At 48.9% G+C, this 11,084-nt stretch overlaps 2 protein-coding genes across 3 annotated transcripts; one reads left to right on the forward strand and one right to left on the reverse strand.

The window, feature by feature from the left end:
* Nucleotides 1-260: 260 nt before the first annotated feature.
* LOC127294885 (peroxidase 2) lies at nt 261-4,076 on the forward strand. 2 transcript variants are annotated; one of them, XM_071819149.1, is made up of 4 exons: nt 261-538; nt 1,057-1,282; nt 1,366-1,531; nt 3,350-4,076. In XM_071819149.1, the coding sequence occupies exons 1-4, from the start codon at nt 314-316 to the stop codon at nt 3,846-3,848; spliced, it is 1,116 nt and encodes a 371-aa protein (XP_071675250.1). In that variant the 5' UTR covers nt 261-313; the 3' UTR covers nt 3,849-4,076. The 2 variants fall into 2 exon arrangements, with proteins under 2 accessions (XP_071675250.1, XP_051180750.1); XM_051324790.2 differs by having other exon boundaries at nt 263-538; nt 1,091-1,282.
* A 2,475-nt stretch (nt 4,077-6,551) lies between these two features.
* Nucleotides 6,552-7,993, reverse strand: LOC127294886 (peroxidase P7). The gene is made up of 2 exons (XM_051324791.2): nt 7,632-7,993; nt 6,552-7,531 (listed from the first exon to the last, which is right to left on the reverse strand). Exons 1-2 carry the CDS (start codon nt 7,842-7,844, stop codon nt 6,779-6,781), a joined length of 966 nt encoding a protein of 321 aa, XP_051180751.1. The 5' UTR covers nt 7,845-7,993; the 3' UTR covers nt 6,552-6,778.
* Between the last annotated feature and the right edge of the window lie 3,091 nt (nt 7,994-11,084).

Raw genomic sequence — 11,084 nt, forward strand, 5'->3', positions numbered from 1 at the left:
ATTGTGCTAGCAAGCTGTCAAGTTGTTGCTCATTCTTGAGAAGAAAAAAAGTAGTTAGTTGTTGATCACTGAGCATGACCATTACTAGCCGGCCTGTTAAAAAACATTAACCAGCTAGCCTGTTTAAAAAAGATTAACAAGCTAAGGTAGTAGACAGCCAGTGGGCCATGGAGATTTGGAACCTCAGCTAGCTCCATCACGCCACGAGGTGTAGAGCACTCGAGTCACCCACACAAGAGCGGTGTGGCTATATATACGCATGGAAGCTAGGCACTTGCATTGATCTTTGTATCAAGCCCCTACCTCCCATCAGATGATCATGGCCTTTTCCGCCGGCAGCGTCGGTCATCCCATCGCGGCGATCCTGCTTCTCGGCCTGGCCGTGACGGCGTCGGCACAGCTGTCGGCGACGTTCTACGACGCGTCCTGCCCGAGCGCCCTTGCGACGATCAAGAGCGCCGTGACGGCGGCGGTGAACAACGAGCCTCGCATGGGAGCCTCCCTGCTCAGGCTACACTTCCACGACTGCTTTGTCCAAGTAAGTAATCACCGCTCTCTACCATGGATGGATGGAACACGGCGTTTCTACCGCTAGATAGCGAGCATGTGCTTGTTGGTTTGTCCCGAATTGTTTCATAGTTCCATCTTGTTATTTGTGCTGAATTGTTTCATATATAGTTCCATCGTGTTCCAGAAAACATAGTGGAAAAGTGCACACTATCTCTAGTGTACACGCTAGAAAGACATTTCTCACCATGACACCATGCATGCACTATCTTTGCTTTCTTAACCTATTTTCATATATGGTGTCTGCTCTCCTTCGGCGTATCTTGTTCGGCGACTATGCATACGAACTAGCTTCTGTACCCGCTAGCTACTCATTTTCCAATTTGATCATGATGTGGTACGTGAAAGTAGCGGCCGCAGTAGCTAGCCAGCTGCCGACTTGTAGCTTTAGCTGGCTGGGATCGATACGGACATGAGTGTGACGTGTGCATCAATTGTATAGCATAGCATGCACACTAGTAGTATCATGTCGGTCTAACATCGTGTCAGCTGGCCTCCATGTGTCGTGGTGCGCGCGTGACAGGGATGCGACGCGTCGGTGCTCCTCAACGACACCGCCAGCTTCACCGGCGAGCAGACGGCGTTCCCCAACCGCAACTCCATCAGGGGACTCAACGTCATCGACAACGTCAAGGCGCAGGTGGAGGCCGTCTGCGCGCAGACCGTCTCCTGCGCCGACATCCTCACCGTCGCCGCCCGCGACTCCATCGTCGCCGTAAGCTCGAGACACTACTCCTGGTAAAACTTCAGGCGAATCGATGCCCGACATTGACATCGGTTTTGCTCGCACGGTTCCAGCTAGGAGGACCGTCGTACACGGTTCCGCTGGGGAGGAGGGACTCCACCACCGCGAGCCTCTCCGAGGCGAACAGGGACCTCCCGCCGCCGACCTCCGACCTCGCCGATCTCGTCGGCAACTTCTCCAGGAAAGGCCTCAGCGTCACCGACATGGTTGCGCTCTCAGGTAGTTAATCGCCGTAATCATTTCCGCTGAATTATTTATTTTCGAAAGCTCTCTGCGTGCTGACTGATTGCTGCATGGTTTACTCGGTCTAAAGTTCGAAATCAATCTTTAATGGAGCACTGTTAGTTATGGATGAAAAGACATGGCACATGCTCCGTTAGAGAAAACCAAACATGTCTAGTCTAGTCAGATTTGCCACTCGGCCACATGCAGGTAGACTTGTAGCCACATTATTCACTGCGAAAATGACATGCATGCTAACAACCCTACACCGGAAAGATCAATTCTACGACACGTCGTCGCGTTTGCTTGATCGTTACACCGACATGTGACTAGTACTGACCCCGGGCATCTGCAGCACATGATATTTTAAAATACGCTCTAACAGAAAATGGATGTTCGCTTCGTGGTCTTAGAGAACGAATGGAGGAGGGCTGGCAATGCTTTTCATCTTCCTCGTGGACTGAAAGCCGTTTCTTTTAATTAGTCTCTCTCTCGTACTTCTCTAAATATTGTACTCTGGAAAAAATAAAAATTTAAGTACACACAGTAGAATGCTGCTGTTTTTAGTTTCAAAAAATTCCAGCATGGGGAGGTAGAGAAGGAAGAACGGAGAAAGAAGATAAAGGAGGAGAAGCGGTGTAGTGAGCAAGAAGAACGGAAGGTAGGGTGAGCGCCTGAGAAAGAAGTGAATGCATAGGGAAGGAGCGAGAGCGAGAGGTAGAAGAAGGAGGAGTGTTAGGTTTAGTCCCACATTGGTTGCAGAACGAGACCGGATAGAACTTATAAAGTTGAGTGTGTTCCCTCCTAACAAAATTCTAGGGGAGACAGCCCAAGGCCTGATTAAAGTTTGTGTTGGTGTTCGGTTGGGCTGAGTTGATGGGTTGAGATACTCATGTAGAGAGCCCAACAACTGTTACAATTGGTATCATAACCCAGGTCTCCGGATGTGAATTGCTTCTGTACTGATGGTGATTGGTCTTGGTTGGTAGTCTAGAAACTTTGTATCAAGCGGGCCCATGGTGACCGATATGTGAGGGGGAGATTTATCGGGTTTAGTCCCATACCTTTCTGGGAGGAGAACATAAGCGACTTATAAGGCTAAAGGTGTCCGCTCCTAACAGGCTAGTCCTTTGGGGAGAGAGGGCCCAATGCCTGGTAAGTCAGTGTGTTGGTATCAGGTTGGGCTGGGTTGATGGGTAGAGACGCTTCTGCAACTGTCACAAGGAAGGTGCTGGCTTCATAATGCAATGAGGCGACACACATGCATGCCCATCGCAATCTTAATTAAAAATTGTGTTCTAGATATTTATTTTCACATATATAATACCTCCTCCATCCATAAATAAGTGACTCAACTTTATCTAGATTTGGATGTATCTAGATGTATTTTAGTTATAAATACCCGTGTCTAGAAAAAGTTGAGATACATATTTTAGGACCAAGGAGTACATCTTTATGCTCTCATTGGTGATTTTCAATGAAAACTGTTTGACATAGCTCGATGAGTCACCATCTGGATTTAGGTTTTGTTGAATATATGTGGTCTAAGGTTTAGTATCTCTCGGTCAATCAATTTATAAATTACAAATTGATTTATCTGGTATCTTCAATTTATAATTTGCATAGTGCTAGGATAAATCAAGATTATGGTTGATTGCTTACATCAAACATAAGGAAAGTTTAAGTTATACGGATGGACATTGTGATGTCATTAATATATTTTTTTGTTAATGCGATGCTCTTGATTTTTTTTTTTTTTGCGAATTGATGCCCTCGAACCCGTAAGTTTACAAACTTGTACACTCGTGCATGCAGGAGCCCACACGATCGGGCGGGCGGCATGCTTAAACTTCCGGAGCCGGATCTACGGCGACTCCAACATCGCCCCGGCGTACGCGGCGTCGCTGCAGGCCAACTGCCCGCAGTCCGCCCCCAATGGCGACGGCACACTGGCGCCGCTCGACGTGTCCACCCCCGACTCCTTCGACAACGCCTACTACGGCAACCTTCTCTCGCAGCAGGGGCTCCTCCACTCAGACCAGCAGCTCTTCAACGGCGGCTCCACCGACGCCCTCGTCAATACCTACTCCTCCAACGCCGCGCAGTTCAGCTCCGACTTCGCCGCGGCCATGGTGAACATGGGCAACATCGGCGTGCTCACGGGCGCGCAGGGGGAGATCCGGCTCAACTGTGGCAAGGTGAACTGAGTGAAAGCTCAAGAAGTGAGACTACAAGGGAAAGTGGATGGGGCGTTTGCAATTGCAAAGCAGATGGGCCGGTAACTTTACTGGAACCGAATAAGGTGTCAACGTGAAGGCCATATTGATGTGCTTATTGGGTCTTTCTTGGAATTCCTTACAGGGATTCAGATTCAGTCATTTCTCCTTCGCATGGTCTACTTGCTTCCCACACGAAATAAGGATATATATACTGTATAATCCTGAAAAAAAAGGAAACGATACTGTATAGTTGTGCCTACCAACAACCACATTTCTGGTTGAATGCTTACTGGTTTGTTTATAATGTTTATTTATATAAGAAACTCTTGTGTAAAATGTTGATTTAGACAAGGAAAAGTAGGGTCAGAACAACTTCTTAAGCACTAGGTTCATCTACTAACCTGAAGATCAGGTTCATCCATGTGGAAAGCCCTCCACGCCTCTCTGTTGAAGGATATAGGCCATCATTCTCTTTCTTGTACGTAACAGTGCTAACACTGCTCTAAGACGCACTTCGGCTAAGCCTTGATCATAAAATGATACAATGAAGAAAAGCATCTTCTTTGGTACTCCCTCCGTCCCAAAATGTAAGGCGCCTAAGCTTTAGCCAAAAGTCAACCTCTTCTAAGTTTAACCAAATTTATACAAAAAAATATGAATATATACAATATCAAATAGATGTTTTGAGAAACTATATTTTCTGATGAATCTATTGATATTGATTTGGCATTCTGAATGTTTATATTTTTACATATAAATTTGGTCAAACTTTAAATATGTTGACTTTTGACTAAATCTTAGGCGCCTTACATTTTGGGATGGAGGGAGTAATTTCTAAGATGCCATCGTGGATGCAAAATATATAGAGAAATGTAGTCAAAAGACCAACACAAACAATGGAGGAAATCATCACTAAGTTCGAGAAACATACCATATTGTTGTTGACAATAATAGAGTGGGTCAACCGAGTCACAAATGGCAAGATAATAAAGGAATTGGCTGGTGGAAGGGTATCCAATAGGCGGTCTTCTTCGTCGGTGAGGTTGCTTCTTTTGGCGACAATAGTAGACTTAAATGAGTCTTCTCGCCACCGCCACCAACATAGAGAACACTTATCTTCGGTGTGTCTCTTTTAGAATAGAAGCATAGTGTCGCGTCCCTAAGATGGCGGACACCGAGGTTTACACCCCTTTTTTGTTCGGCTAGAGTAGACGCTGCAAACAGAATCAAGCACGACACAAAGACATGAGTTTTTTACGCAGGTACGGCCTACTTGTCCGATCTCCTTGATCATGAACAGCTTACACAGGGAGCTGAGACTCCCTCTTCCAACACCTCTGATACAACTTTTTTCTCATTTTTTCCTCCAAGCCTAACCTTTTCTACAGCTCAACGCCCTCCTTTTATACTACAAGGGGACGGTACAAGGGATGGTGCATGCAGCACAAGTGTCACGCGTTCATCGAGCAGGCAGGGCGGTGCGGCAAGTCCGCAGTGGCTTGCTGGGGCGCCCAACCTCCCTAGACCATGAGGGAATCTCCAGCGGCGCGACGCATTTTAGCGTCCGCGTGCGTCCGTTTGCGTCGGCCCTTTTGGTCGAAAACGACCGCGCGTCCGTTTGCGTCGGGGGTGGCTCCAGCGGCACGACGCATTTTTTTTTAGGACGAATCATTTTTTTGAACTGAAACATAATTTACAAAAACTGACCCATGGCGCAGCGGCGGTTGTGGTGCGAGTGGAGCTGTGGGCGAAGGAGCAACGCGGCCGCTGGACTTTTAAGGGCGGCCGCGCACGGGATACGATGCCATTGAAGGCACCGCAGAAGCCCAGCCGCCGCCCGCCAGTGCACGCGCAGAACAGGAAGCTGCGGCATTCATGGCGAAGGCTGCGGCGCAGACGCGGAAGCGCTGACCGCGGAAGCGATGGCCGCGGAAGCGATGCCCTCCATGCAGGCTCGCTGCCAGGCGGGCCCGGTGGAGACCGCAGCGGACACTTTGCGCGTCCGCGCAGCGTCCGCCGAGACGCAAACCTGGCGCATATTTGTGCCAGGTTTGCGTCTCCGCGGACGGTCCGGTCACTTTGCGTCGTGCCGCTGGAGAGGGTGCCAGACGCATTTACGACCAAAGCGGACGCAAACGATCGCTGAGCGAGCGACCATTTGCGTCGCGCCGCTGGAGATGCCCTGAGTGACAAGACGAGAGCAGGCTCACCATCAAGGCACTACCAGATGGTTGGCAACAAATGTACCCCGGGACTGGACCTTCCTGGCTTCACCAAAAGTGAACAAGCATTTTGTTTATACAAGAAGTTTAGTTATATTCCTGATATTATATACTCTCTCCGTTCATAAATAAGTGGACATGCGGATTTTTAAGAGAGATTATCAAGTAGAGAGATAATTACATTGGAAAGATACAAACAAACATCTCTCCTTTTTAATTTTTTCACCTCCAATAAGCTAATTGCATGTAGAAAATAAAGATAACGTATGCTTAATATTACTGGGTTTAATTTTCATGCAATGAGAGAGAAACAATTTTTGCTACTTTAAAGTGCATTGAAAATATAGAAGTACATTCTTTTATGATCAAAGTTTGAGGCTAGAAGTTACTTATTTGAGGACGGAGTGAGTATAGATAACACACTGTAATTCAGAAATGATGTTGAGATGTTACAAGAAGCCAAGAATGCACCTGGAAAGGAGTTTCAAATCGATTTCCACATTTTCACGAAATTAAAGATAGTTTACATCAGATACCCTACATAGAAGATGAGAACTAGTTCACATCCGAGTGAAATAAACTGTACAACGTACGTAATAAGCATAAATAAACGGAACATTGTTTCCACTTACAAAATCCCCACAAACGTAATCAAATGAAATGCTATAGCCCAAGAATCCAACAAATGCTAAATGCTTCAAAAAAAAAAAAAGACAGTCGATTTGACAGACACAGCAAATTCAACGGCCAAGTGCTAACCACGGTCGCGCGCGAGCGAGCCACTGAGAATTGACGCATGCAAGCTAGTAGTTGACTTTCCTGCAGTTGGCGCGGATCTCGCCGCTGCTCCCGGTGAGCGGGCTCAGGCTGCCCATCCTCACCATGGCCACCGCGAAGTCCCTCCTGAACGCCTCGTGGTCGGCGCCGTAGAGCCTGACGAGCCCGTCGGTGGGTCCGGCGAGCAGCTGGTGGTCCGAGTGCAGCACACCCCCGCTGCGCAGCAGCGAGGCGTAGTACCCGCCGTCGAACCGCGCGGGTGTCGGGTCGAGCGGCGCGAGGTTGTCGTCGCCGTCGCCGTCGGCACGCGGACAGCGACCCCTGAGCTGCGCGGCGAGGGAGGCGTCCAGGGTGGCGCTCTCGTTGTAGAGGCGGTCGCGGAAGTTTGTGCAGCGGGAGAAGCCCAGCGTGTGGGCGCCGGACAGCACGACGAGGTCCTGCGCGGTGAGGCCGTGCTCGGCGAAGTTGGAGACGAGGCGGCCGAGGTCGAAGGTCGGCGCCGGGATGCTGTTGTTCGCCGCCGCCTGGCTCGCTGTCCGAGCGTCCCTCCGGCCCAGTGGCACCTCGTACGACGGCCCTCCGAGCGCGACGACGGAGTCTCGCGCTGCGACGGCCACGACGTCGGCGCAGGACACCACGTTTCCCTTGCACGCGGCGTCGACGGCGACCTTGATGCGGTCGATCACTTCGAAGCCGCGGACGGAGTTGGCGTTGGGCGCGGCGTTCTTCTCGCCGGTGAAGAAGGGCGTGTCGTCCAGCAGGATGGACCCATCGCACCCCTGAATCAAGCAGCACACAAACAGCAATGTGCGTCAACAGAATGTGTCTACCAATCCAAGACTTTCAAATTCGTAGGCACGCGTGTATGTTTGTACGTACGTTGACGAAGCAGTCATGGAAGTGCAGGCGCAGGAGCGAGGCGCCCATGCGCGGCTCCGCCGCGACAGCCTCCTCGACGACCTTCTTGATGGCTGGGAGCGCCGCCGGACACACCTTGTCGTAGAAGTGAGGAACCAGCGGCTGGCCATTGCTCGCCGTGGCCAGCATAGCAATCGCCATCATCGCCACAAAGAAGCAGCCGTGAGAAGCCATGCCTACGTACGATCGAGGTACTAACTTAAGTACAGATCAACTGAATTTGCTGAAGTCTGAATGTGATCGATCGGTGTGAAGGATGAGGAGTGAGGACACAAGGCGCGGCGACAAGTGCTTATATAGCGCAACCAATTGACCTCGATCGTCGTTATGCTCGTTTCTGGCAAATCTAGCTTACGTTGCTCATGATGATCTCAATAATTAAGGTAGAAAGCAAGGCATGCTCAGTTAGCTAACTAAAGTTTGTGTGCATGTTTGACTTTGCTCGGAATATATTCAGGATTTCCAAACAGTAGGTGGGAAAATAAGAGACCTCTGTCGATAGATCAAGTGCGTTGAGCCGGTGAGGATTTTGCTAAACGAATTGACTAATCGGTATCGTCTTTCTGGCCAATGCATAACGGCTGCTAGCAACTAATCGCGCGAGCTGCTGCATTGATCTGCTCAGCAACCATCCGGGTGCGAAATGAAGGTGATCTACCACTAACCAACCCTCTGCTAGTTCCATGTGCTTGCTAAGTTAATTAACCAGCAGCAAGATGCATCATGTCAAACTGCCAATATCTCCGATACAACTGTCGTAAGCGGTATATATACACTAGTAGAAAAATAGCCTATTGTTCCGGTTCAGAACAGGCTCTAGTTATTATTAAAAAAAAGAAAAAGAAAAAAAAAAGCTCTTTGTTATTCAACATGTTGCTAGAACTGCCAATCTCTCGGCTCATCTGTGTGCGAAACATGCTTGCACTCTAGAGGTGACGAGTAGTTAGCTTGATGTACCACCGGATTTTCTTGTGGTTAGCCTTTTGGCTGAGCAGGCAGGATCTTGTGTTAAGGAATAATAGCTCTCTATTCAACCGCAAAAAAAAAGGCTCTAGTTATTATTACCCAACCGGGCTACCAAATCGAGATTAAAGACCTAATTTTTTAGCTCCGGTTTCGCACAAACCGGGACTAAGAGCATCTTCAGTCGCGTCCTCCATATCGTTCCTCAATCGGCGCTGGATTAAGCGTTTGGGGGACGTGTTTCGTTCGTGTCGCATTTGGGGGACGTTGCTCCCCAGCTGCATCCCCAAACGCCGCCCCCAAACATTAAAATACTCTTTTTTGGTTTTTTTGTTTTTTTATTTCAATAAAAAGAAGAAATATTCCACAAGCTAATACATAATTGGGAACGGAGTTTACACGAAGACATAATTTGGAATATGGTTTTCCACAAACTAATACATAGTTTGAACCATGGTTGACACAAATATAAAATATTGCAAAATAACTAAATCTAACTAGGCAGGGCATCGAAGGTTTCGTGTATTCGTTTCCAAGAAGTGCACTCGAGGGCACACCCAGTCACCCAAACTGGAAAATCCAGCTGGTGAGGGTGCTCCTGTTGGAACAACCAGAAACCACCGTGCATATATTCGTTACGAAGAAAGAACACTCTTCAGTCGTCGCCCTCCTCGGCGCTGTCGCCGTGGTAGTTCCGGCGGCAACGCGTCTCGTCGAACGCCTTGACGCTCATGTCCCTGTCGCCAAAGTAGGAGAACACGACCACAAAGCCGGCTTCGAGGCGGTGGTAGCGCGCGAACTTCTCCCAGTCGATGTGGAGGTACATCTTGCCGCGCGCATTGTAGATCACGTCGACGATCCACCGGCAGCAGCTGCAGTCATCCTCCCGCAGATGCGGCGAGCCCGGGCGCTCGTCGCCGGCGACGAAGTCGGCGAAGGTGTCCACTAGCCTCTGGATGCCGTGTGGGTCGCCCTTGAGGACGACGATGAACTCGAACAGCACGGGCCCCTCCTCGTCCTGCAAGTCCGACGATGAGGACGACGACGGTGTCGCAGGTGACGGCGAGCGTGCAACTCTGCCGCGGCCACGACCACGGCCGCGAGCTCGGCCTCCGCCTCTACCAGCCATGGCGTTGGCTCTTGAGATGGTGGCGGCTAGGGTTGGGGAGAGACGCGATAGGGTTTGTGTGTGAGAGGGACGATGAGAGGCGGCCCTTTTATAGGCCGGAGGGAGGCGGGGGAGCGGCGGCGCTCATTAACGCTGGCACGCAGAGCTAGGCGCGACGAGACGCTTCGCTGCGCCTCTACGGGAAATGCACCATCGCTGCGCGCCAATAACTTACGTCGCGAGGTAGGCGACGGTTAGGTTAAAATTTAATGTGCCTCTGATGCATCGGCCCCGCCACACCACACCTCGCTTTTCGGTGTGTCCGGCGTTCCCGGAGCGTCCCCTGTGGGGCGGGGACGGGCTCGGGGCGCCGAACACCGTATCTGTCCGCGCCGGACAAAAAGCGGCTTTGGGGGACGCGACTGGGAACGTTTTTTTGTCCGACGCGCCTTAAATCCCTTTGGGGGACGGTTTGGGGACGCGACTGGAGATGCTCTAAAAACCTCCACGTGGGGCAAGTCTCGAGGGCTGGGGCTGGAGAACCTTTAGTCACGGTTGGTCCACGTGTTGAGTGCGATCGAGTGCTAGTTATTTAATTTAACCAGTTTAGTGATCTCTAACTACACTTAATCTCTACTCAAACTACTTACACATGGTCAAACTTCTTGATCGGTCACCCATGATCAAACTAGTTCAGCCCAAGCATTCTTAACTTTTGAGTTCCTTCTGAACAAGCTTCCAAATACATCACCACAACTTATTGATATTAGTATCATATCAACCCTAATAACCTCTTTGTCACGATGTCACACTTCTTTATTGTTTGAATTTTGAAATAATTATTTGAACGAACAAAAATAATGAAGTAATAATAATCTTTAGTAAATAGTTAACAATAAAAAAATAAATTTTTTTGGAAAATCTAAAATCTGATTTATTTCGTACTTCCCTTTGGCAGTTTGGAAATCTAAAAATTGAATTCGGATGTAAGTTTTCGCGTAGGTATATTTTCATATATTAAATATTTTTTTGAGTCCGTACCAAAAAAATCCATGTTTTTGCAAAATAAGTTGGAATCCATGTTTGTTATTTTTTATAATAACTAGATCACCTAACCTACCAACATCTGAAAGTATTTTTAATTTTGAACTTTCTATCATTTTCTTTGGTATTTTACAAAGCTAAAAAAAGGCGATCCGGGGGAGAGCAAAAAAAACCAAGAAATCCTATAGTCCTGGTTGGTGGACACCAACCGGGACTAAAGATAGACCTTTAGTCCCGGTTGGTATCTCCAACCGGGACTAAATGGGCTCGCACCAGCCGCACATCTCCCCAACCTCTTT

Source organism: Lolium perenne, chromosome 4 (genome assembly GCF_019359855.2).
Source record: "Lolium perenne isolate Kyuss_39 chromosome 4, Kyuss_2.0, whole genome shotgun sequence".
NCBI lineage: Eukaryota > Viridiplantae > Streptophyta > Magnoliopsida > Poales > Poaceae > Lolium > Lolium perenne.

Bases quoted from the DNA above. Each gene is read 5' to 3' on its own strand.
- LOC127294885 (XM_071819149.1), top strand. From the start codon at position 314: ATGATCATGGCCTTTTCCGCCGGCAGCGTCGGTCATCCCATCGCGGCG. The intron at 539-1,056 runs GTAAGTAATCAC...ACATCGTGTCAG, and splicing joins TCCACGACTGCTTTGTCCAA to CTGGCCTCCATGTGTCGTGG. The intron at 1,283-1,365 runs GTAAGCTCGAGA...GCACGGTTCCAG, and splicing joins CCCGCGACTCCATCGTCGCC to CTAGGAGGACCGTCGTACAC.
- LOC127294886 (XM_051324791.2), bottom strand. From the start codon at position 7,844: ATGGCTTCTCACGGCTGCTTCTTTGTGGCGATGATGGCGATTGCTATG. The intron at 7,532-7,631 runs GTACGTACAAAC...TGCTTGATTCAG, and splicing joins TCCATGACTGCTTCGTCAAC to GGGTGCGATGGGTCCATCCT.